The 26,372-nt window shown below is 49.2% G+C and overlaps 1 protein-coding gene across 2 annotated transcripts in view; it reads left to right on the top strand.

Annotated features, from left to right (window-relative positions):
* The window catches only part of MAPK1 (mitogen-activated protein kinase 1), a 56,518-nt gene that overhangs the window by 14,431 nt on the left and 15,715 nt on the right, over window positions 1-26,372 (top strand). The window contains exons 1-3 of one of the 2 annotated variants that reach the window (XM_065904529.1): window positions 2,490-2,682; window positions 20,849-21,031; window positions 22,370-22,559. In XM_065904529.1, the coding sequence (XP_065760601.1) occupies window positions 2,636-2,682; window positions 20,849-21,031; window positions 22,370-22,559 (420 nt within the window). In that variant the 5' untranslated portion in view covers window positions 2,490-2,635. Of the gene's footprint in view, window positions 1-2,489; window positions 2,683-20,848; window positions 21,032-22,369; window positions 22,560-26,372 lie in introns of those variants that run through there. The other variant, XM_065904528.1, reaches the window with a different exon arrangement.

The raw sequence follows: 26,372 nt of genomic DNA, 5'->3' as shown, positions 1-26,372 counted from the left end.
TCTTTTCCCACCCATGCCCCACTCCCCCCGATCCTTACTCATCTTTAAAAGTCCTTTGCTCTGTGCGCCCATCGCAACCCCAGTACCCTCTCACTGTGAATGCGGTGTTATTCTTTAACTTATATGTAATTGAATAGAAGTGAGATCAACCTTATAGGTGCCTTGTTTTTGGATATTGGTGAGGCCAAACTTTTTTCTAAGTTTAATTCACTTAGCTGGTGTTTGAAAGTGAAAGTTGCTCAGTTGTGTCGGACTCTTTGCGACCTCATGTCCTGTACAGTCCATGGACTTCTCCAGGCCAGAATACTGGAGTGGGTAGCCTTTCCCTTCTCCAGGGGATCTTCCCAACCCAGGGATCGAACCCAGGTGTCCTGCATTGCAGGCAGATTCTTTACCAGCTGAGCCACAAGGGAAGCCCAAGAATACTGGAGTGGGTAGACTATTCCTTCGCCAGCGGATCTTCCCAACCCAGAAATCAAACCAGGGTCTCCTGCATTGCAGGCAGATTCTTTACCAACTGAGCTATCAGGGAAACTATATTCAAATTATAGGACCATTTATGCACTAGAAGCTGAGTATTAATGTTCTGAAAACCTTTTAATTTCTTCTGAAAGCTTTAAAAATATTTATGTAGTCAAATTCATCAACTAATTCTTTGGTGTGTTCTCATATTGCTTCAGAGTTGGTGAAATACACAAAGCCCTTTAACACTTTAATTTAGTCTTCTAAACTTTGTGAGTACTGTGGAGAAGAATGCTAGGTTTGCATGTTTTATCTATTTTATTCCATGTTAATCGTATAGGGTTTATCAGTATTGCTTCCCACTTTGTCTAATTTCACGTGACTTTTCATGCTAAATTCAGAGGGGTTTACCTGTGTCCTTCTGGAATCTACTGGTTTCATTGATCTACTTTATTATTTTTAACTGTAACCTAGTATCATAAGGCTTTTTACTCTTGTTGTGCCCAGATATTTGCTTTTAAGTTCTTACAGGGCCTCTACCTTGAATCTTTGTCCATTTTCGTGCTCTGGTGGAGTGGGTTGGCCAAGGTAAAACGTGTGTATCATCAGGATGCCTTTTCTTCCCGTGTCCACACTCGGAGCACTCAGAGCCTGTCCGTCCTCCTGCTCCAGGCTCTTGTGCCTGGCCTTGGTTCTGGTGGCTCTCCAGAGTGAGGATACCTCTCAGGTTGAACTCTTATACAAGCCTTGCCCAATAGGGATGAACCCACACCCTTGTCAGTGAACCCCTGGACCACCAGCAAATTCGCTCCAGTTGAACTCTTTTAAGTGTTAGCAGCTGATAAGCGACCTGAAAAAAATTTTTTTTAAATGAGGCCATGCTTTTGAGATGGGATGGATACTTAATTTCAGAACGTTTGTATCACCCCAAAAGGAAAGCTTTACCTGCCAGTCACTCCTGCCTCCTGCAGTCCCATCCCCCTTTCGGAGCTGGTAGGGGGGCAGGGGGCGCGGCGCTCTTTGCGTTCTGGCTTCTCTTCACATGCATTTGACTATTTTACTGTTATGTTCTCAGAATTTACTTTTTAGAGGCTTTAGTTACTATTTGGCATTGACTCCATAAAAACCAATCTGACAAATAGTTATCTACTCATTTTTAGTGTTCCTCATCGGAGAAGGAAATGGCACCCCGCTCCAGTACTCTTGCCTGGAAAATCCCATGGACGGAGGAGCCTGCTAGGCTGCCGTCCATGGGGTCACTAAGAATTGGACACGACTGAGCGACTTCACTTTCACTTTTCACTCTCATGCATTGGAGAAGGAAATGGCAACCCACTCCAGTGTTCTTGCCTGGAGAATCCCAGGGACGGGGGAGCCTGGTGGGCTGCCGTCTGTGGGGTCGCACAGAGTTGGACACGACTGAGCGACTTAGCAGCAGCAGCAGCAGTGTTCCTCATTGGACTCTGAGTGGCCTCACCCACGTTGCTGTGTACTGAGGACCAGGTGTTGTCATTTTCTCATCTGTTTCTACTTTCCGAGATCTTTGTTTTTTTCTGCTTGCTACTTAACTCCTTTTTTTAATCTCCTCCACTTGGATTTAACCCTGATTCGTAGGCACACTGTGTTCTTTTTTTTTTTTTTTTTTGCCAATGATACCCTTTTTATTTTCAATTCAAAAAACATTTCTTGATTATTTTCTCTGATTTTATTTTTAAATTTTATTATAGCCTTTGATTTAAACAATTAATCTTAAATCTTTGTGGGCCTCTGTTACTGTAGCTTAATTCCTTTATTTTTCTTTTTCTTTTTTTTTTTTTAATTTTTAGAAAGTTTATTTTCCATTTTGGTGGAAGTCTGTTGAAGAACAGCTTACGACCACTCAGTGGTGGTTCCTACCCATTCAGTGGCCTGAGGGTGGGAGCTGCAGACCAGTCTTCAGTGGAAGGGTGAGCCCTCCAGTCTTCCGTGGGGAACTGCTGAATCGGCACGGAAGGCCCCTGCACGCCCTCGGACCACTCTGCCACCTCGGGCTGAGTGGCGGTGAACTCTGGGGCTGGAGCAGTCCACTCTCCCTGAGACTCCTCCTTGGTCACAGCCTTCTCAGCTGCTGCCTGCTCTTCTTTCTCAATCTCTTCAGGATCTCTGTAGAAGGAGAGATCCGGCATGACCTCCCATGGGTGTTCTCGGGAGATGGTGCCACGCATGCGCAGAACTTCCCGGGTGAGCATCCACCACATCAGACCCACTGAGTGCGCTCCCTTTTTAGGATCTCAGAGCAGGATACATCAACTGAGAAAACAGAAAAGTCAAGTACTACCTGAAGAGTTAGGAATACTGAAGAGAAAAAAAGCTATTTTTTAAATGTTTTCATCTCTCCTTAAATAAGCTCTCATTCCTTAAAATCATAGTTTTGTAGCAAGTATTACTATCCAACTCCAGTCATTGGGCCAGTATTTCTTATTTCTATTTTTTGGCTACACTGTGAGGCTTGCGGGTTCTTAGTTCTCTGACCAGGGATGGAATCTGTGCCCCCTGTGATGGAAGTGCAGAATCCTAACCACTGGATTGTCAGCAAAGTCCTTAGTTCTTTTTTAATCTTTTCCAGCTGTGATGGTTTCACCTGACCTGTCTTCCCTACTTAACTGATTTCTGTTGTTGCTATTTTATAAGTTATTATCTTAAAATTTACATTCTGCTTAACATTCTTTTCTTCTTAGATCTTGTTTCTGCTATTTGCAGAATTCTTTTTTGTTTAAAATTCTTTTGTAATATGTCAGGTTCTGCAGAATATATTCTAGTCTCTTTTTGTTTAGCATTCTCCCGTGTGACACTTTAAGTGTTGTTAATGAGTCCCATTCTGTCCTAATTTGTCTCTCCTTCGAGAGCTGGCTCTCCCGGCCTGCTGCTTCTCTCCTGGGCCTTTGTGGTTTGCACTGAGCGGCCACTCCCAGCCTTGCCCTTTAACGCTCGCGTGCTGTGTCGCTTCAGTTGACTCTTATCTTTCTTCTTTGTTTATAGCATGTTTATTTTGTTGGGTTTTAGAGGAGGAGGAATTCTGTACCATTTCTCAGTTAATGCTTCCCAAAGTTCTGTTGTGTAAGACTTTCTGGGCACGTTCTTACATAATGGAAAGAACACAGAATTCAGAGGAAGGACCAAGCGTTAATCCTAGCCCTCCCATTGGGCGGCTTTGACTGAGACCCTTAGCCTCTAGGGTAGGCCTTAGTGCTTTTGAAATTCTATGTAGTTGTTGTATTCTTAAACATTAGCGTAGTTTTTATATCTAATGGTAATATAAGGAAAATTAAAATAATGGCGTATACAGTGATCAGCTGAAAATTGATGTAATTAAGTATTATTTTTTAAAAATAATAAAATAAAAAATGAGATTGTTGGGCTGAAACTGATAAAATGGTTGTCATATAGGTGGCAGTGGCGTTGTTTGCATTTGTATTGAATGTGTGACGCGACTTTGCAGATACTTATTCTTCCAAGTGACCCTGCATGAGAGAGAGGTAGTCTCCCCACTTTATGGGGAAGATGCTGAGGCTCAGGTTAGATGTGCCCACGGTTCCAAGCACAGAACTGTGACGGCACAGGAGCTTGAGTGCACATTTAGGACTTCCAAGACCAGGGCTTTGTAACTGAACCCAAAATAAAATTTGAGTGGGTTTAAGGTGGTTTCTTCAGATTCGTGCCAGTGTGTCCCTGAGGCAGGTTTTCTGGAGTAAAGGCCCGAGTTGCAGCAGTCATCCTGGAGATCAGCTGTTCCTCTGAATGTGTGGAGGATCAGTGTTGGGAGTTATCTGGGGGCAGCCACTGTCTCTGACTGTGTTTCTGTCTGTCTGGGCTTTGGTGTTTGATGGCAGATATATTTATTGCTTGAGGGTGAAAGTGAAGAGATAATATGGGGAGAAAAGAAAAGAAACTGATTTCAGAAATGAGATTTCCACAGTAACTTGGGCAATGAAACATTTGAGCAATTTCGCAGAAATTCTTGGTTGTGCTGACCAGTATCCTACGGAATTCTTGCCAGTCTCTGAAGTCTTGGGGATCCTTTGTGTACACTCTCCAATTATTTGAAACGCAGGCACTTGGGCTAGGACCTGAGGGGAGGAATTGGGAAGGATCAAGGGTCAGGGCAGTGGCTCCATCGCTGTCCCTGGAGCAGCAGGCCTGCAGGATGAAGTCTGGGTGTGCCTTGCCCTCCAGACGGACACTCCTGAGCTAGCCTGGCCCCGGGGCGTCCTAAAGTCTCTGTGTTGCAGCCCCAGCTGCTCTGAGAAGTTAGCTGACCCAGCTCAGCCTGTGGGTGGATGTATTCTCCCTATGCTAGGTGTTACCTGGTCCACCATGCCAGGAAGGAGCCACACTCCCAAGGGACCCAGGCAAGGTGGAGGGGCAGATCTCTGGATAAGCCCTGGGCAGGTGCATTCAGAGGTGTCTGTCACAGGAAATCACCTGAGGGAACTCTGTAAAAAGAGTTTCAGACTCTGCTTGACGGAAGTCGGTAGGGATGAATAGAAACTGGTACCCACGCTTTTTAAAAACTCGGCTCTTTATTTTGGCTGTGCTGCGTCTTCACTGCTGCCCAGGCTTTGCTCTCGCTGCAGTGAGCGGGGGCTCACCCCTAGTTGGGGAGCACGGGCTGCTCATTTTGGTGCTTCTCTTGTCGCTGAGCACAGGCTCGTGCGCCCTCAGGGTTCAGTAGCTGTGGCCCCCGGGCCCCAGAGCACAGGCTCAGCAGTTGTGGCCCGCAGGCTTAGTTCCTCCGTGGCACCTGGGACCTTCCTGGGTCAGGGGCGGGACCCGTTTCTCCTACATTGGTGGGCGGACTCCTAACCACTGAGCCGCCAGGGAAGCCCCGTACCCACAGTTTTTAAGGCTGCCAGATGATTCTGATGCCTACTTAGATTTGGAAATTATTCCACTCCAAAATATATCATTAAAATCAGTATGTGTTTGCATAAGGAAATCATGGAACGATAAACAAGAAACTAATGAAATGCCTATGGGGTGAGGGTGAAATAAGACAGTGTTGGAAACAAGACATCATTCTTTCTCTCTTTTTTAACTTTCAACTCACTTAAAATTTCAAGAAATGCTGTAGCTAGCCTAAACAGTTAGAAAACAAAAAGCCCCCAAATCTCATTTTAAACAATAGAAGATATCGGGGACCAGAAGTAGTCATCCTGTTTCTGTGGTCACATTTTCTGTCTCCAAAGTAATTCCACTTTTTGGTATTATTCATTTAAATGTGGTTCAATTTTCCTCATCAGTATGGCCTCCTAGGTGGTCCCCCAGGTGGAAGAGGAAAGGGGGGCCCTGAGGGGAAGTGTTCTCTCCCCTTCCATCTGACTGCGGGGAGGCCTCGTCCAGAGCAGATCTGAGACCAGGAGATCTCAGTCCAGGCCAAGGTGGACAGAGGAGAAGAGGGCTGGAGCAGTGAAGCTCAGCCTCAGTTATCCACTAGAACCACCTGGGGCTCTGTAAAAAGCAATCCCCAGCGTTGCCAGACTGCACCCTAGACCAGTTCTGCCGATTTCTGACTGTGAGACACGGTGGCTTTTTAAAGCTCCATGGGTTCCAGTGTGTGGCCACACTGGAGAGGCGCTGGGCTGGAGTAGCCGGGATCACAGCACCATCATGGCTTTAACCATTGCCCTTGTTCCTTCTTTTACCATTTTGGTATATGAATTAAAAACATTTATGGAACATTTATGTCAGCAACTCTTCTGAGTGTTTTAATATGTTCCTTATTTAATTTATTCTCCCATATTTCCTCACCTTTTATCACACCAGTAACCGTTTCTTTTAGGCTTGGTCAGTTTCCCTCTTTTCACGTTTTTCTTATTCTCTGCTCTTTTAAAAAATCTGTTATACATATGCACACACAAATACTTACATATGCATACAACTTTAACCAAAGGATATTATTTTTAGACTTTTTGTTTTGAGGTTATTTTTGAGAAAAGGTACGAAGAGAGTCCAGAGGGTTCTCCTGCACCCTCAGTGTTAACACTGTCTGTCTGTGGTAATACCGCCAGAAGCAGGAAGTTACAGCTGGTGCAGTGCTAGATACAGACCTTATCCCCAGTTCCCTGTTTTCCCGCTAGTGTTGTCTTTTCTTCCGGGATCCCATTTTGCACATAAGCTGTGGTGCCTCCCCAGTCTCCTCCAGCTGTGACATTTCTTGTTTTCTCTGGACTTTCAGGACAGTGACACTTGTGGCGAGTGCTGGACTGTTTTTGTAGACTGTCCTGCAGTGTGTCTACCTGTTTTTTCATGGATGGAATGAGATTATGCAGTTTTAACAGAAATGACAGTGTGCCTTTCTCACTGCATAGTATCAGAGGGTTTGGGTTGTTGAAATGTTTTATCCCTAGAGACATTAATCACCTGGTTAAGATAATATCCGTCTATTTACCCCTTTGGAATTAATAAATATCTTATAGGATGTACTTTGAGACTATGCAGATACCCTGTTTCTTCTCAGATTTTTACTCAGTAGATTAAGATCCATCCATGGATCTTGTCTGAAAAATTATTGTGGTATTTACCTGATGATGGTTTTTCTGTTTCTCCTGTTTCTTTTAGGCACTCCACACAGGAGTGAGAAAGAGCTGTTCCTTCTCCCCATTCAGTTATTTATTTGTGTCAGTATAAACTCATGGGTATCTGTCTTATTTTGTGGGTTATAACCCATTATTGTCATTTTAAAATTCAAACTGAAAGTGAAGTCACTCAGTCGTGTCCAGCTCTTTGCAACCCCATGGACTGTAGCCCACCAGGCTCCTCCGTCCATGCAGCTTTCCAGGCAGGAGTACCGGAGTGCGTTGCCATTTCCTCCTCCAGGGCATCTTCCTGACTCAGGGATCGAGCCCGGGTGCAGACACTTTACCATCTGAGCCACCAGGGAAGCCCGTTCACTTTTCACTCTTCTTTCACTTTTGACCTGTGTTTGCTCCTTCAGATTGATCCTTTCAGCACCCCCCACCCTTGTTTGAGTACATTCTTAGTGTTAGAAGTGTGCTCACTGCCGCTGGGGCGCTGTGCCTTCCGGGTCTTCTCCGTGAGCAGAACTGGGGAATGGGTGTGTGCACAGCACCCTGCTGCATACACACGTCTGTCTTTCTGTGTCTGTGCCTCTGTGTTGAAAACTGAGTTCTTCCTGATGTCTCAGCTTCCAGCGCAGCAAGCACCATGTGGGTCATTTTAGCTTTCCCTCTTGCTTGTGATTCTTCTGCCAGCTTGGCACTCATTGTCTCTGTTTGTTTGCTTATTTGTTCAGTCTCATTCTATTTATACATAAACTAGATTCAGAATTGCGAACCCTTATCCTTGTGAGAAGCTCACTGACTAGATACAGGACTTGTGTTCAGCCCTGTGTTGCTTTAGCTTTACAGCATCCAGTTGAAATCCTGCTTCCTGGGACTTCTGGTGGTCCCGTGGTAGAGACTCCACCCTTCTACAGCAGGGGTCTCTGCTTCGATTCAGTCTGGCATGCCATGGGGCAAAAAAAAAAACAAAAAAGATACTGTTTCCTGAAGTTACTTAGGCTGATATCTAATTCCTCATGCCCTTCATTGTGGTTAAGTTATTAATTTGAAATACAGTTAGGTTCATTTGTTACTATTGGTGTTCCATTTTGGGTGCAGATGTATGATTTTGGTAGGGATTGTCCTACCACCCTGTTCAGGAGGGTTTATAACTTACCTTCCCTCCAGGACTGTAAGAGAGTTAATTTGCATATATTTTGTAACACAGACGTGTGAAGTTTGCTGATTTTGTTCAGGGTCTTCCTTTCCTTGTCTTACATCTTCTGTCCTAATGGGTTGGGGAAAGAAAAAACAACTTCAACTGCAGAAACTTTTTTAATGGAAAGAAGTAAAATTAGTTCTCCAACTCTGACTGGAGAGTTCCTTACTGGCATTTTAGAGTTATAATTATATGTTACAGTTTTCTTCTTTACCTAGTTTAGCATCTGTTATATAACATCTCACCACCTGCTTCATTGTGCAGGCAGCTCTTTTCAGTTTAGATAATAATGCTGTGTGCTTCCAGTTTCAACATTTTTCTGTGTTAGTCCTTCTCCACATGTCTGGATGGGTGTTAATACTTCTGATATTGTTCAGTTCATGAGAAACTTGGGTTTCTCATCTAAACTGGAGTTGCTGTGCTGGGGATGGTCCTCCAAGCCTGTCTTATCCCCTGTCAACTCCCTGGGGCACATTTTACGGAGGCAAGCAGGGATGGCCGTTTGAAGTAAACGGTCCTCTCTGCGGAGTGCAGTTCCCTGTCCTCCTGCTCCTCCTCCCCTGTGCCCCCACTGAAGACCCTCACCGTGAGGGTTTCTGGCTTCTGGGCCTGGGCCTGTCTGGGCACCTCTCCTCTCTTTTTCATGTCGCTCCTCTGGTGTCTGGTTTGCCTTACGTCCCCTGCCTGCAGCCCTCCTCGTTTACAGTACATATTTGCCACTTGTTTCGGAGGAGACAAATTTTGACGCATCCTGAGGAAGATGATGTAAATAGCCAAAACCTTCAGAACTCATAGGCTACTTTGGGAAGCAGAATGCTTTCTGTATCGTGGTCAATACGATGATTTAAATTTCCGTCATCAGCTTCTTTTCAGTTGCCCTGTGCGACTCTGGCCCAGTTAAGAACCAAACCTTGGTTCATCACCAGCAAGAGGGCATGGCCAGTGGGGGTGCTGGCCCTCGTGTGGTGCGGGGGCTGAGAGCACGGGTTTGGGAGCTCCCCTGGTTTGAATCCCAGTTCTTTCCCGTCTGCTGGTTGCGTAATTGATAACTCCCTCCTGCCTTAGGTTCTTAAAAATCTGTGAAGTCGGGGTTGTGCTTCATCGGGTCGTGGTGAAGATAATACAGAAGGGTGCTGAGTGCTCAGCGAGCCGCGGGCATCACGGTTATTGAGGGTCACTCACTGCCTCACTCTGCTTCAGGTCCAGAGACGCGTGCCGCTGCCTGGGTGGCTACCCAGAGTGCGGAGATCTGGGGTAGGCTTGATGACCTTGGTTCACCACTTCTGGCTGTTCTCAGAGCTCACCGCAAGCCAGCCCACCTGGACCGTTCTGGAATCCTTGCCCAGTGAAAGTGGGAGGGGAGAGCTGAGGAGGAAGGAAGTGTAGGGGGATGTTCCACAAGTGAGTAGCCCCTCTGCGTCCTCAAGGTCTCATGACAAGTTCAGAGCACGGGTGAGCTCCAAAGGCCGTTTCTCCAGAGGACTGCAGGTTAGAGTACGGAGCGGATCTGGTAGAGAGTACTGATGGCAGTACTGAAGGGAGAGCGTGCTTCAGGTATCAGGGTTGATGGCTGTGGCTGCTAAATCCTGGTGGGGTTTCTTAGGTTAGCTGTTCCTGTGGAGAGAAATGCTTTTCATGCTTTTTCCTTCAATAATCTGTGTACTTGGCTGAGTTCACCAGCATTTGTGGAACCTTTACTCAGTGTAAGTCCCTACAGCTCTGCATCTTTCTGTGGTTCTATCTGTCTGTGTCTGTTGTATGCATGCATTAATTCATACAGCCACATACGTGGGTATGCGGTTTTTTCCATTCTCTTGTATACATATAAAATTTTTTAAAAGAAGTTTTGCAGCTATGTTTGGAAGAAGCCTAAACCCAGAATAATGACATCTTTCTCTAACTTGGTCAGCACTGTGAGGGCAGACATCAGTTCAGTTACGTCTCTCAGTCGTGTCTGACTCTGTGACTCCGTGGGCTGCAGGACGCCCGGCCTCCCTGTTCCACTTTGGGGAGTGGTCTAATATCCTAAGGCTTTTCATCTGCTGTTTTTGCAATCTTTGTAACCCTTAGACTTTCTTCTTTTCTCTTTTTTTTTTTTTTTTTTTTGGCGATTCCATGGACTTGTAGGCTCCTCCGTCCATGAGATTCTCCAGGCAAGAGTACTGGAGTGGGTTGCCATTTCCTTCTCCAGGGAGACTTTCTTCATTTTTGAGTCAAGCAAATGGTTGTTCAGAGGTATTGAGTAGTTCAGTAATGTCTGGGCTAGTAAGGGAAAGGCAGACTTGGGACTCATCTGACTATTGCTGGAGAGATTTAAAAATGTATATGTAGACAACCAAGCTTGTTCAAGCTCTGGGCTGTCCAGAGCACCTTTCCTGGAGAGACTGCACACGTGCTCATGACATCAGATCTTAAGCTGCCGCATCTGTAGTTTATGGAGCACTGAGTCATGTGTAGAATTGTGGTGGTTTTACACCTAAAATGACTTTAGCTTTTATTTGCTCACTTAATGGCTCGCACCCTCTAGAGAAACCTTTGCACTGGCATTCTTGGTTAGTAAGTTACGAGAGAATCAGTCTAAAGTAATCCGTTTTCTTTCAAAGCAGCCATTTGTATTATCCACCTACTTATTTTTGGAACATTAATTTGGATCAGTCTAACTTAGCATTTGAAGACAACTTAATTTTTATCTGTGAAACAAAGTACTGTAGTTTTGTGTTCAGATAATTAAAGTTCACCAAAATGGGTAGCTTAGAGAACAGCTTAATAGCTTTCTCTAAAAATAACCCATTCACAGCTGATAGGTAGCACTTTAGTTGCTTAACAACGTGTACAGTATGTGAGGCTAATGCATGATGAGTTACCCCCTTTATTAGACAAACTTTATTATTCACAGAATATCACTGAACCTCTGCTATGAAGTAACTGTAATGGAAGGGGACCAGGGAGGATGGGGAGAGAACCTGAATGTCCCCCAGAAATGTTGTATTTATGTCAGAGCCTTGGAATGACTGTGGAAGCCTGGGTGTTTATTCTGATGGTGCTGCCGTTGCTCAGAGCCTGTCTGGAACATTTGTCTTGAAATCGTCTTCAATATGAACCATGAAAGAAAATTAGCGCCACCATTTTGTAACATAGCTCAGTTTTTAAAAATCACCTTTTGCGGAATAATTTATACACAGTAAAATGCACCTTCCTTTGTGCATCGTTGAGTGAGCCTTGGCAAATGTCCGCACTTGTGTGACCCCTGCAGAGGACGGGGAGCACATCGTGTCACCGTGAAGGCCTCTCGCGCCCCTGCGGTCAGTGCTCCGCCCGGGCGGCCACGGCTCAGCTGTCCATGGCTGTGCGTCAGCCTCGGCTCGCCTAGAACTGTGCGTGCGCGCGCTCTGCCTGGCCCCCTCCCGTGGCGTGGGTTTTCCAGGCCCATCCTTGTCGAGGGCATCGGGAGTCTTTTCCTTTTTGCTGCTCAGCGCTCTTCCACGCGGCGGGTGACACCCTGTGTAACCTTTGCTTGTTGATGGCTCTCTGGGCTCCTCCGACTCTGTGAGTGTTCTAAAGAAAGCTCCTACAGGCCGCTGTACACAAGTCTCCACAGGCGTGTGTTTTCTCTTTTTTAATTGGAGTTATTCGGGGACAGTATCCTATTACGTGTGTGCACACAGTGGTTTGACCTGTGAACACGTCGTGTCGCGCGTGACCGCCAGAGTAAGTGCAGTTGCCGCCTTCCCTGTGTGCGCCACACCCAGGCCTGCTTATCCTGTCCCTCTACATTTCTGCCTCTTGACCGCCTTCACCTCTTTTCCTCCCAGCTGCCCTCCGCCAGCCACCAGCCTGTTTTCTGTATCTGAGAGCCTGGGTTTGCTTTGCTTTTGTTTTCTAGATTCCGCGTGTAAGTGACATCTTGTGCTATTTGTCTCCCTCTGTCTGGCCTGCCTCACTTAGCACAGTGCCTTTGCGGCCCATCTGTGTTGTGGCAGAGAACGGGGTCTCTTCTTTCTTTGTGGCCAGCTGGGCTTCCATCACACACTGCAGGCTACATCTTCCTTATCCACTCATCCATCAGGGGACACTTAGGCTGTGTCTGTATCTTGGCAGTTGTCAGAGACATCTGATTTCATTTCTCTTGAGTAAATAACAAGGAGTGGAACTTCTGGCTTGTATGTCAAATGTGTATTTAATTTTTCAGAAACCACCGAGCCTTTTCGCAGCGGTTGTACCGTTTTGCAGTTCCACCTGCAGGCTGTGAGAGTCCTCGCTTTTCCACATCCCCATCAACACTTGGTGTGGTCGTTCTTTCTCATTTTAGCCACTCTGATGGGCCTGCTATGTGGCTTTAATGCGCATTTCCCTTGTGACTCACCGTTCACTTTTCTGTGTGTGTATTGTCACACTGACTCTCTGCTCTTACCTTCTGCGCATTTGAAATAGTGGGACTCTTGGCGTGGTATGCTCCAGCCACCTGGGGCCTTCTCTGGGGTTTACTGACTCATCGGTCTGTCCCATCCCTGCTCAGCACACTTGCCTTCTCAGCTACCCCTCCCCTGACTACCTTCAGCCTGTCACTGCCTTAGAGTGGAAGAGCCTTCCCCGAGCCCCTTTTGCCCTGTAGTAAACATGACCTTGAGAGGAGGAGGAGGCGTGCTCTGGAGTGTAGAGAGCTTCCAAGCCAGCCCTGTGGGCGCCGCCTCGTGCCTGCAGCCCTAGAGTCTGTGAGAAGGCAGTGTCCGTACTGAAAGTGGGGCTGGTGAGGGCACTCAGCCCTGGAGAGCAGTGACTGCGCTGAGCGCTCTGCCCTCAGGCCAGACAGACCCCGATGTGCCTGGGGAAGCGGGAGCCTCAGGGAGGTCAGCGTCACGAGAGCGGTAAGGGGGCCTCCACCACAAGAGCTGCTGCTGCTAAGTCATTCCAGTCGTGTCCGACTCTGTGCGACCCCAGAGACGGCAGCCCACCAGGCTCCACCGGCCCTGGGGCTCTCCAGACAGGAGCTCTGGAGTGGGCTGCCATTTCCTTCTTCAGTGCATGAAAGTGAAAAGTGAAAGTGAAGTCGCTCAGTTGTGTCCGACTCTTCGCGACCCTGTGGACTGCACCCCACCAGGCTCCTCCGTCCATGGGATTTTCCAGGCAAGAGTACTGGAGTGGACTGCCATTGCCTTCTCCACCACCACAAGAGAGAGATCCTGAAATTTTGAAACAATGCTTTTTTAAAGAATGAGGGTCCAGTTTTCATGGAGCAGTTTGAGGCAGGCCATTTTTTCCTTCACGTACTTTCTTCCCAGGCAAGACTGCTGCTCTCAGTCCTAACTGAGAAACACAGCAGATCTGAAATGACTCAGAGTCCGGAATATATCAGATTATCCTTGTATGTCCAAGTGGGAATCCAGAAATAATTCTGTAATCTCAGAGCTTGATACCAGAAGTATCTTACTGCAGCATCTCTCAGCTAATACGTGGGCATCAGAGTAAGCTTTCCCTCTGCTGTAAGGACAGTCTCAGCTAAGTGGTGCCTGTTGCTAAGTTGGAAACCAGTGTAGCAAGAGCATTTGTATGTGTCTTTCCTTGGCATTTAACGCTTTTCTAGAAATACTTGCTTTCCCTCGGGTTTTGTACCTGTGAAGTTGTTAGATTCCGACTAAGTATATGCTAAGCTCCTTGGCCTTGTCCCACAGCTCCCTGGAGTTCTGTCCCCACGCCCAGGCCTGCTCCCGCTGCCTGGCGTTCTGGCTGGCGTCCGCCGCCGTCCTCTGGTCACCAGGCTTGTCCTCACTGCGTACTCTCTTGATGATTTCAGCCGTTGTATTTTTTTGCGTCTCTAGAAATTCATTTTGGGTTTTTTTTTTTTTTTTTTTTTTTTTCATTTTGAGTATTTCTTACACCTTCCACTTTTCTCCTCACATCATGTCCTACCTTCGTGAGTGTGTGGAGTATATTTATGATAGCTGTTTTAAAATTCTTGTCTACTAATTCTGTCATCTCTATTTTATGGGCCCTTTTTTTTTTTTTTTTTTTTTTTTTGCTTTTCTCTTTATGGTATTTTCTTGCTTTTTTGTTGTTTTTATTTTAATATTTCAGATGTGATTCAGTATATTCAATATATGTATTTTCAAATTCTCTTCTATTATAGGTTATTACATGATATTGAATATATTTCCTGGTTTCTTTTTTCATTTGTTTGGGTTTTGGGGGAGTTTTAGGCTGTGCTGGGTCTTTGTTGAAGTGGATGGACTCAGTTGCCCACGGCTTGTGGGGTCTTAGTTCCCAGACCAGGGATTGAACACATGTGCCGTGCCTTGGAAGGTGGATTCATAACCACAGGACTGCCAGGGAAGGTCCGTGTTTCGGTCTTTTTTTAATGCTGACTGGATGCACGACATTGTGGATTTTACATTGAGTGCTAGATTGTTTTTTTTTTTTTTTTATTCCTTTAAATATTTGGCAGTTTTTTTCCCTGGGATGCAGTTAAGTTCCTTGAACAGTTTGTTCCTTTCAGAGCTCTCTTCTCAGTGTTTTTAACGGCAGGTGCAGAATAGCCCTCAGTCAAAGACTAATTTAGCCCCTGGACTGAGTCGCGGCCTCGCTGAGGACTGGGTTTGTTGCAGCAGGACAGGAGCTGCTCCCACTCTGGCTCCACGTGGCTCCGTCCACCTGCTCCTCTCCAGGGGCTCCTCCGCGGCCTTGGAATCGGAGCGTGCTTGGGCTCTGATCGGCCCCGAGCCGGACGCCCGGGGGAAGCCTCCTCAGCCTTCTGGCGTTCCCCTCTCCTGTGCTCTGCCTCACAGATTCGGCCGACGTGGGCACTCCAGGTCTCCAACCCTGTTTCATCCTGAGGAAGCTACCCTTCTCGGCGTTGCAGTCTGGACGCTCCAGGCAGTGAGGTGGGGCCATTACAGCCTTCGCCTCCCTGCCCTGTGCTGCCTGCCGTTGGGTGTCTGAAGACCGCTGTTCCATAAACCCTGTCTTTTTTCCCTTTTAGTTAGAGACTAGGTCAGTCTCTGTTCTTTCATCATGGCTAGAAGCAAAGCCTGTGACAGTGTTTCAGTTGTCAGGAACTCATTTAAAGAAACTCAGGTCTTCCCCTTCAAGCTGCCTTACCTTACATTACCATACCTCATTTTTTTTCCCTCCCAGTAGAATAGACGGAAATAGTAAGACAAAATACAATTTAAATTATGTCTTAAGTCACTTATGGCTCCATCATCCCAGCTTGTTTTGCAGATTGGCTCTTCTAGGTAAATATTTTTAAGCTACAGTCTGGTTTTGTTTTCAACCTCACTTATAGTTACTACAGTCTTCATACTTAGTTTAATGGCTGCACAGGGACCTATTAATATTCCACAATGTATTAAACCTTATGTTTGGCAATACGTTTTGTTCTTTTAGGCAGTTTTGCAATAAATATCTTCAAATATCATCCCTATTCTTAAGGATGCTCAAAGGGAGGAAGTCAGGAGGGATGATATTCTGTTATTTCAACCTGCATGTATAGTTAGCTACTTGGGATATTTAGTAAATGTTTGTCCAATGATTGAAGTAGAATATAACTTAAAGTTCAATTAGGTAAAATTTTCAGTTACCTTTTTAGGAATATTTTTGTTCTATTGGGCATTTATTTTTACGGGAGGTTAAAGTAGCTAACTGTGAGATGATTGTTTTCTTCTACTTATTAAATTAAGTCTATATTTTCTATATGCCAATTATTTCATCAATTTTGGAAGTATTATTAAGTGGAAGATCTTTTTCAGACAAACTTATATGTTGGAATAATTTTAGATTTACAGAAGAGCTGCAGATGGTGCTGAGGCTCCCGTAAGCCCCTCCCCAGTTTCTGTCTCCCCTCATGTCAACGTCTTACATGTCTGCAGTATGCTTATCAAAGCCAACATTGGTATCGTGGAATTCCAGACTTCATTTGGAATTTACTTTCCCACTGAACTCCTTGTTCTGCTCCAAGACCCGCTCCAGGACACGGCATGCATTTGGCTGTGTGTCGCCTCGTCTCTGTGGCTGTGTCTCGTTATTTTTTCATGACTTGGGCGAGCCCATCGAGTCATTTTGTGGACTAGCCCCCACGTTGGGTTTGCAGACGTTCTCACCGTTAGACTGGGCTGACGGGCTTGGGAAAGAGCACCACAGAGGCGAGCCGCCTCTCTCCTCCTACCAGAGACGCCCGCGGGTGTCACTGGTGCTGGGGGTGGGGTCTGCCAGGCTGCTCGCCGCAGAGTGACTCCCTCCTGTGTCGCCATCTGTGCTTTGGCGCGCGCCCCTAGGTGCAGCCCGCCCGCAGGTGAGGGGGCGGGGAGAGGATGCGGACATGTGTTCCGGGTTCTTGTGTTGCGGAGCTTTGTCTCTGCTCCTCCACTGTTGGTTTCTCCCCGAGAATTTGGTTATAGCTCCGCGGAAGATGGCATAAGCAATATAGGATGTGTGCGTCTGCCCTTGAGCATTTGAACCAGAACCCAGCTAGGGCTTCCCAGGGACTCAGTAGTAAAGGCCCACCTGAGTGCAGGAGGCCCCAGTTAGATCCCTGGGTCGGGAAGATCCCCTGGAGAACGGAGTGGCAACCCAGCTTCTTTCTGGAGAAGTCCACGAACAGAGGAGCCTGGCGGGCTACAGTCCATGGGGTCTCAGAGTCAGATGCGACTGACACTCTTCGCTAAGCTGGGAGCCATGAGGTTGGTGACAGAGGCAGCGCCTTCTGCAGAGCTGCGGCCCCACCACGGTTCAGGCTGGCTGCGAGGGCTCCTGCCGGCGCACTGCCCTCACGTGCTGTTCTTGCCGCAGTCTGCCTCCTGAGGGAGCTTCACAGCGGACACCAGTGTGGCCTCGCTTAAAAGCCCTGTGACTTCCTTCGGTGGCCCCCAGGGTGAGGCCATAGGTGTGCCTCCCGCTTCAGCCCCACACGTGCCCCGCTCTGTAGCCCCAGGACCCTGCAGGGGGGGCCCTGCAGCTTCGCCTGAAGGCACGCTGCCTCCTCACACCTGCCGAGTTCGGGGAGCCTCCTCTCCACCCTGCTTGCTCCCCCAGCCCCCGACCCCTCCACTGCTCCCTGACAGCTTGAGCCTTCTGGTTGTTGCCTTGGATTTGCCGGTCACTCTGCTCCTCCTCACCTTCTTTAAAGATGGGCACCTGTGTGTGTGCACGCCGTCCCCACTCCCATCCATCAGCCGCCACCCAGGCTCCACCCGTCTGCTGATCGCAGATTCGGTGGCTGGCTTCCAGTTCTCATCTTTCTCATGCACTTCTGTTTGGGACTCCTGGCTTCTGAAATGGCACTCTCTCCTGGTGTTTATAGCTGCTTCCTCATGCTCTGGCCGGTTCCTGCTTCTCCGTCTGCTCTGGAGCTCTGTCCTCAGACCTCTCTTCTCTTCAGCAGTGCTCCCCTCTGTGGCTTATTAAACGTTCCCATATCTTATTCCCAGCCTCCACCTCCTCACTGCTGCTGGAAGCAGAGCCTCTCTTTCCTCCATCCGAATCCCCTGCAGGCCTCCTCAGACCTTTACTCCAGAAAGTATAAGACCACTGTCTCCCTGACCCATCTTCTTGTTTTCTTTGCAAGGCCTGGGTCAAGAAAACAATTGGAGCATCACATACCACAGGGATCAAACTGTGATCAAGGAAACAAGAAGGGCTTCCCAAGTGTCGCTGCCAGTGCAGGAGACATGAGAGACGCGGATTCGGTCACGGGGTCAGGGAGAACCCCGGAGGAGGGCACGGCAGCCCACTCCAGTGTTCTTGCTTGGAGGAGTCTGGAGGGCTCTGGTCCACAGGGTCACAGAGAGTCGGAGATGACTTAAGCGACTTAGCACACACGAAACATGAAATATACTCTTCCCTCTTCCTCAGACAGACAGACTTACATGAAGACCTAGCAGATCAGATTCAAGTTGCAGACTCCTGGGCTTTCCAGAGCTGGTGTCAGCGGTCCCTGAGAACGGGCCCCCAGCAGAGCCCTCTTCTCTCTCAGCCGGGGCTGTGTGCTACCCGTGTGAGCTGCTGCTGCGGCCTGCCCTTGTGGCGTACACCCCAGAGGGCGTCCGCTCGCTGCCTCAGGGGACCTAGGGGGTTCTGCGGGGTCCTGGTGGCGTGTTCCCGGGACCGCGTGCGCACCGCCGGCGGAGGGGCCGGCCTTCCTGCAGGCGGCCTGCTTGTGTCCCCTCCACGTGGTGCCTCTTGCCTTCTCTGGGCCCCTGCTCCCCTTTGAACACTTGCTCATCCTTCAGAATGTGGTTTCTACAGGCCTCATCTTTTAGTCCTCTCTTTAATACCCTTATTTTGGACTTAATCTACCCAGCTTCTTCTTGGGTTTCAGAAGTGCTTTACTGTGATGAAGGCTGACTGTTCCTGTCTCCTTCCCTTCCTAAACTGCCGTCCTCTTAAGAGGACCACTGTTTGGTTTTGCCCCCAGTCCTGACACGGAGTCTCAGAAGTGGGAAGTGCTTAGCAAGTGTGGCTGGGCTCCGCCGCAGCTCTGGGTCCCCCTCCTGTTGTGGTAACCCTGTCACAACAGGAAATGAGCTTGCTCTAGCATGACTTGTTCGTCCTTGACTCATGCTGGTTCCCGTTTCTCCCATGTGTTCAATAATCTCCTCTAGAGTCGTGTGGGCTTCTACTTCCACATTGACTGCAAGCACAGTTCTGGAATTGTACCCTGGCCCTGGAATTGATCATGCATTCGGGGACCCTTGGCTCTTTTTTTAAATTAGTTCTTTAAGAAGTCATTGGTAATCAGCATGCCAGTGTATAGTTTAAAAGTCTACATGTTAAGTTTTGACTTATCATACACCCATTAAGCTATCAGAACCTTTCGATAATGGATTTGATGACTTCCAAGAGTTACCTGGCTTCCATATCCATCGTGTCATCCCTCCTCCTCCGGCAGCCCCACTTTCTGTCCTCATAGACGAGTTTGCGTTTTGTGTGAGGAGGGGCACTTTTCTTTTGGTCTGGCTTCACTCAGCATAATTATTTTGAGCTTCATCTGCGTTCATGTTACCAGTAGTTTCCTTTTTAATGCTGAGTAATAGGAATCTACCGTTTTAAGAATTGAATGTGCTCACCTCTGGCAGTGACCTCCCCCTCCCACCACTTTGGATCTCGGGAGGAAATTCCTCTGGGGCCTGAGGCCGAGTCCCTCTAAGATGCCTGGGTGCTTGCGGGGGTCGAGCTCCTCCGGGCACGGGAGCAGCGACCTCTGCACCTCCTGTCAGTCTTAGCGAATGCTGGGAAAAGCGTCCTCCTCTTTTCGGGGGGTTGTGTGTGTCTCTGTTTTAAATGCATAGCTAGTTCCAGTTTTAGAGACTGTTCTCTCAGGTGGGCATGGGGTTAAAGGTATTTTTGCCCCTCTTTCTAAGAAGTACTCTTTATTTCTCAAATATTTTTGTATTGGTGAGGAATTCTGAAATATTTGTGCTTTTTTCTTTAAGGGATATGCCAGCAGTTTTCTAGGATTTCTTCTGTGATTTTTTTCCCACTTAACAGTAATTTTTGAAATATATTTTGAAAAGGTTCACATGGTTCTTCAATCAAAACAATGTAAAAGGTGTACAGTGAGGGGCTTGCAGATGCATTCACTGCTGCTTCTGCTTGGCACTCTGTTACGTCAGACACTCAGGACACTTTGGAAAGAGCTGGGCCCCTTGTTAAGACTGTGAGAGGTGTTTCTTTTTTTTTCTTTTTTTTGACTCTTTATGCATGTGTGTGAGAGAGAGTATTTTTTGAACAATACTTTAGGTTTTGTTATAAGATGACCCAAATGGTATGGAATCTGTCTGCGATGTGGGAGACCTGGGTTTGTTTCCTGGGTCGGGAAGATCCCCTGGAGGAGGGCGTGGCGACCCACTGCAGTCTTCTTGCCTGGAGAGCCGCATGGACTGCGGAGCCTGGCGAATTATAGTCCACGGGGTTGCAAAGAGTCAGACATGACTAAGCACAGCACAGTCAGGCGTCTTGATTAAATTTCTTGGGGGGCGGGGAGAAAGAAATAGTTGTGTCATTTTGCAAGTAAGACACCGTTGTTACTCCCAGTCACCGCACCCTTCTGCCCCCTGCCCCCCCCATTGAAGTGCGGTTGTAGTTTGGGGTGTACAGGGGAGTGGCTCGGTGTTTGTTCCGATTGTCCTCCGTCACAAGTTACAAGCGGGGCTACAGTCCCCCATGCTCTGTAGTGTGTCCGTGTTGCCCTCTTGGGTCCATTCTGCTTGGGAGGAGACGTGGTTGAGGGTCATTGCAGCGTTTGCGCTGAGTCAGTGGCGTCTGGTGCAACTGTGGGAAGCTGTTTTGGAGGCAGACATGATGGCCCTCCGCAGATGCAGTTGCTGTTAGGAGCGGTGGGGACACGGAGCGCCTGTGTCACACGCCCGTGCTCCCGGGCCGTGAACGTGGGCGTCCGCACGGGTGGGCCGGGCCCACTCGTCCTGAGGTCCCGCGCGCACTGCCTCATGCGGCTCACTCCGGTGAGCGGGCCTCTCTGTGGACAGCACACATGCTGTCTTCATGTGCACGGAGCAGGTCTCTGCCCGGGGTGATGGACGCTTTACTACTTTACCGCTTTATTCTTTCTGCCAGTGTCCTGGGGCCTGTTTTTAATGCTGTCTCCCTCCACCTCCTTTTTTTTTCTTTTTTTTTTTAGCTCTGCTTATGATAATGTCAACAAAGTTCGAGTAGCTATCAAGAAAATCAGTCCTTTTGAGCACCAAACCTACTGCCAGAGAACGCTGAGAGAGATAAAAATCCTCCTGCGCTTCCGACACGAGAACATCATTGGAATCAATGACATCATTCGAGCGCCGACCATCGAGCAGATGAAAGATGTGTATCCTTCCCAGGCAGCTGCTCCGTGGCCTGGGGTCACCGGCCTGGACGCGTCCTGCTTAGGGGAGGGGAGGAGTGCAGCCCGGGGGGGCGCTGTCCCCTGCTCGCCAGTTACTGTGCTGCTCGCATCACTGACGCTTTTTCTCCAGTTCAGCTTTCCAGTTGTCAGTAACTGTTCTCAGTCTGTCAGTTTCAGTGAAGGTTTCCTTTCAGAAAGTGCAATTGTGGAAAGTTTTGGTGAACACTTTTTCCGGTCATGCTCTTCCCACTTAAGGTGTGGTTGGTTATGATGGTGAACAGGACAGAGCCATGGACTGTGGAAGAGGGGGCCTGCACGGCACCGGTCAGGTCCAGACCGTCCTGATCTCAGCAGGCGTGGGCTGTGCTGAAGGGGCCCGCGCGGAGGCGGCGTGCCTGCCCCGTGCGCTCCACCCCGGGGAGGCCGGTCTCCCGGGCACTCCCACGGTTACCGGCTCTGCGCTGAGTCTGCTGATCTCAGTGCAGTGCCCCTGCTGCCTGCGGTCCTGCTTTACCTTTTGCCTTAAAAATCACGTCTCTGTCAGATGACACGTGTTCCAGTCGTGTCTCCTTCACATCCCAAGCGTGTCCCCGCAGGTGTGACTGTGGGTGTGTGATGTGTGCAGAGACGTGAGCTTAAACCCCCGAACACTGACAGAAGCACACTGTGGTGAGGTCAGACGCGGGCAGCATTTACGGTTTATTTTCCGTGGAAACGAAGTCAGCTACGCCTGAGGTTCTAGACGCTGAGGAGGGGGGGCGGACAGCCACGGGGTGCAGCCCACAGGCCCCTTGGTAGCGCAGCGAGCACTGTCTGATGTGTTTAGTGTCTTAGCCTGAACTGCAGAGGCAGACAGGTAGACCAAGGGCTGAGTCTAGTAGCGAACGTGTTCTCAGCCTGTGTTTCCAAAAGTGTTATGGTTGGTTTTTGTGGGGAAGGAGGGGGACAGGAAGGCAGGTCAAAGACCAGTGAAGTCGGGAGTTGTTGCTGGGCCAGAGGAGAAAGTGCCTGAAGCCGCCCACCCCTCTCAGCGATGCCAGCGGCTCCTCTTGGTGGTGGGCCGCTGCGGGGGCAGGACTCACGTCCGTGTCCTGCGTGAGGTCAGGTCTCCGCTGGGGCGTCAGCGCACGTGCTGTCTGACGGGAGCTGAGGAGGAGGGCACAGCTCCGGACCCTCCCGCTGAGGTGCGCCCGCCTGCCAGCAGGTTCCCCTTCCCTCCGGGGCCTCAGGCTGGAACAGTGGATTGCTGGCGGTCCTTTGGTTTCAGCGCTTTGCTGAGTGTGCCCAGCTCTTTCGGTGTTACCTTAACCTTCCAAACAGGTACATAGTACAGGACCTCATGGAAACAGATCTCTACAAGCTCTTGAAGACGCAACACCTCAGCAATGACCATATCTGCTACTTCCTTTACCAGATCCTCAGAGGGTTAAAGTATATCCATTCAGCCAACGTGCTGCACCGTGACCTCAAACCTTCCAACCTGCTGCTCAACACCACCTGCGATCTCAAGGTCAGCCCGGTGTTTACTCTCAGGACGTAGCTGTTGAAAACACTTCTTTTACTGGGGCATGTTTGTATTTATTGTTATTCATATTTGAAATTATACCAGAAATAGTTGAAAGCATTTTTATGGCAAAAAGAAATGCAAGTAAAGAGTGCCAATCTTACTACACGGCAGAGGTGAATACGGAGGGAGGCCTGCAGATGGCTCAGATGCGGTGAAGGGTTGTACAGCCCAGGGGAAGCGCGTCTGAGTCCGAGAGGGCCTGCACACGTGAGAGGACACCTCATGTTCCTGGGTTGGAAGACTCTGTGTTCTTGAGATGGCAGTGTTCCCAGTGTGGTCTGCAGACTTCATGCAGTCCCTGTCAAAGCCCCAGGTGCCTGTTTTTGCAGAAATGGACAGGCTGATGCTGAGAGTCATGTAGAAACTCAGGAGACCCAGTACAGTGTTCAGAAGGAGCTGCTCTAGAGGCCTCACTCTTCCTGGTTCCCAGACCTACTACCGAGCTGTGCTCATTAAGATGGGGTGGTCCTGGCAGGAGTGGCATGTTGCTTGTACATCACGGCGGTAGAGTGTATGCTTGTGGTGCCGTCTGCGGTGACGGAGGCTCTGAAAGGAGCGCCTCCAGACCCAGAGGGGAAGGCCACCGGCTCTGACCAGGGCCATGACGTGTCAGGAAGGAGGTGGCATCATGCTGTCCCTCCCAGCATGCCGGCCCTGCAGTAGGTGAGCGGCCGTGCCGGGTGCAGGGGACCGCAGACAGAAGGAGCCGTAGCAAAGGGAGAAGTGGGGGACCCGCGCCCCGGCACCGAGGCCTGCTCTGCGTGGAGAGTCTTCTAGAACTGTCCGTGGCCCTGTCTTCAGACAGTTGGCTTATCTGCTGTCTCGGGTGTTTACAGCCTTGTAGCAGACAGCCTGTGAGACGTGGTGGAGGAAGCTTCCTGCATCAGACACGGCTGGTGTGGACTCTGTCACCCCTTAATATCCTTCTGAGTTAGACTCATGCCCTTCCCACGTGGGGTGTAGCCCCCAGATCACTGTCCGTGGGTCTGGGCACATGAGTCAGAGTGGCCTGAAAGATGAGGGTGCGCTTAGGAACAGCCAAACCTGGTCAGCTCTTAGTGGTTTTCTTGAAGAATCACAGGAATTATCTTGATGTCTCCTACTGCTTTTCTTTTTTTCTTTCTCTTCGTTACCTTCACCGTCCTGTTACGGCAGATTGCTTTTGTTTGGTTTTGGAGAGCTATTCTTAATCTTTAAAGTATGTAATATTTCTGGGAGAAGTTAACTTTTGCGTGAAAATGCTCCTCCTTGAGAAGAGGACACGGAAGCTACTGCTTTGCTGCCTCTTCTCTGCTGGTGGACTTGTCTTTACCGTTTTGTTCCTGCTCGCCAGGATGCATACCCACACTGATGTGTGTGTTACCGGCCATCTGCACAGTTGAGGCATTGTTTTCAAAACTCAATTTAACACACACTCAGGAATACAATAGGGTGTGTTAGATACTTAGAGCAGTACAGTTGACCCACGTTGGAAAATGTCCACGTGGGAGATGCATCATCCACGTGGGCACACGTCCTCAGAGTCTCACTCCAGATGGGAGTGTGATGCGTGTCACCCGGCCACGGGCTGGTTGTGGGAGTGTGTCCCACGGGCAGCGCAGGGGCCCGGGGTGGGGGCTGCAGCCAGTGCCTGTGGGAAGAGGGCTCTGAGCTCATCGGACGCCCGTCCCCTCCTCAGAGCTTGGGGTGACCGCGATGCCGTCCCACAGCCCCGGGCCTAGAAAGTTCGTATCCAGTGGCTTTACTGATGTCTTGTTATTTAGGGTCTTTTTTGAATTTTCAAGCAGGTAATTACATTAGTTCTTCCTTTTTCCATTGACTTCTGTGTTAGTAAGTATTTTTTACTCTTGAGCCCTCAGGACGTCAGCTCTTTTAAGTGTCTTAGACCTTTAGCTTTTGACTCGGGTACAGTCAAGCCCAGTAGCAGTCAGCTTCCTTTCTTGGCTTCCATAAACATGCTTTGTGCTCGGTGCCCAGCCGCGAGACCCAGGACACCCTGGCCTCTCACGGCCCTCCTGGAACCTTCTCCTTGCAGGCATCTGGTTTATTTCTCGGGGCCACAGAAAAGCGAGGGTTGTGGACCCTATTTGGAGATTCTGCTTGCAACGTGTTTTTGGTGAAACTTCCAGAGGTGTGTGGTCTCCAGCAGTCTTTGTCCTCGTTTTTTGCTCACTGAGCCTCATCCAGCAGCCCCGGGGGACCCCAGGTTGCTAGGGTCATAGCATGTATGCGTCTGGGTGGGCCTAGAAAGGAGGATTCAAAAGATACAAAATGAAATGTCTTTGGGGCTTTTGTTCTAGAATTTGAATTTACTCAGTCCCAAAGATAGCCAGGTAAGAGTGGTGGGACATTTGACTAAGTCCTATTCTATTTCTTCTACCACATCCTGGTTGTCTACCGTCCTCAATATAGAACTGTCGTGTGTGTGTGTGTGTTTTCTTTTTTGTAGCCTTGGCAGTTTTTTGGTTAATACTGTATTAACTTTCAGTGTTGCAATGTTAAAAGAACTTTAAGAGAGTCATGTGAGCTTCCCGTGGATGACCGTGAATGGAATTTCCCTACATGTACCTCTTGATTTGTTAAATTATAGCCAATAATTTTTATCTACTGGGAGTGTAGGATACCAGTAGTAAAACACGATCCTCCTTAAGCCAGCTCGCTCTTCTGAAAGCTGGTAACTGACAGGGAAGGAGGAAACGGTTTCCCTGTCTTCCCCGTGGGTTCCGGGCATCAGGGTAGGCACGAAGCCCCGGGTGATGAGTGACGGTGCTTCCTTAAAGTAAATGCCAGCTAATAAACGCACAAGGGATGATAAAGTTAGTGAAGTCACCGTTTTGCAGCTTCCAGTGATGTAAGTGGTTGGTGCAGTGTATTCCTGGACCCTCTATTCAGACTCCAGCCCCCTTGGGGGCTCTTGCCACCTCCCCATGTGGACACCTGTTTACCTCTCACGTCCACTCGGGCTCGAGCCTCTCTCAAGCCCCCCAAGATGTCATGGCCCGAAACAGCAGTAGTCATGTTTGAACTCGTAGTTTCTGAGGTCAGGAGTTTGGTCAGGCAGCGGGGGGGCGGTGACTGCTCTGGGCTCAGCCTCTGGACTGCAGCTGAAAGGCATGGCCCTGGAGGCTCAGGTCATCCCCCACAGCCTGGCGGGTGGTGCCGCGGCAGGGCCACGTGTTGCCCACGTGACCTGGTGGCCCCACGTGGACGCTGGGGGCTCCCAGTGTCCAGCCTCCCAGAGGCTCCCAGTTCCCCAGGTGGAAGCCACGTTGCATTTTCTGATCTCACCTCAGAAGTCACACAGCGTCGCTTCCAGCGTGTTCTCTTGGTTCAGGCAGTTGGAAAGGCTTGCCCAGCTTCCAGAGGAGAGAGGATAAATCCTGCCCTCTTGGTACGAGCTCAGCCCCAGAGCTTGTGGCCAGAGTGGGGTCAGGGTTATGTTGGCGTGCCTTTTCCAGAGGAGCCCTTCCCACAGCTGTGTTTAGGTTGCTCACGCTACGTGGACCTGTCTCTGAAGAACTGGGAGGTCCCGCCCGCCTGCCCAAGCGCGGCTCCTGCTTCTGTTTCCGCTCCCAGAGGAGGGTGGAGACGTCAGCCCCAGGACTGAGCCCACTGGTCTGGGATCCTGTATGCGGGCTTCTCACCTGGTTCTGCTGACCCTCAGAGAGCTGTGACTCATGTCTGGGCCCGGCCACGCCGAGGGTGCCCAAGGGGTTGGTGCACGGCGCAGGCGCATTGCAGATTCAGACAGTCCGT

The sequence above is a fragment of the Muntiacus reevesi genome, chromosome 13 (genome assembly GCF_963930625.1).
Source record: "Muntiacus reevesi chromosome 13, mMunRee1.1, whole genome shotgun sequence".
NCBI lineage: Eukaryota > Metazoa > Chordata > Mammalia > Artiodactyla > Cervidae > Muntiacus > Muntiacus reevesi.
The sequence above is the reverse complement of the archived record's forward strand: the minus strand, read 5'-3'. Positions and strand labels throughout refer to the sequence as shown.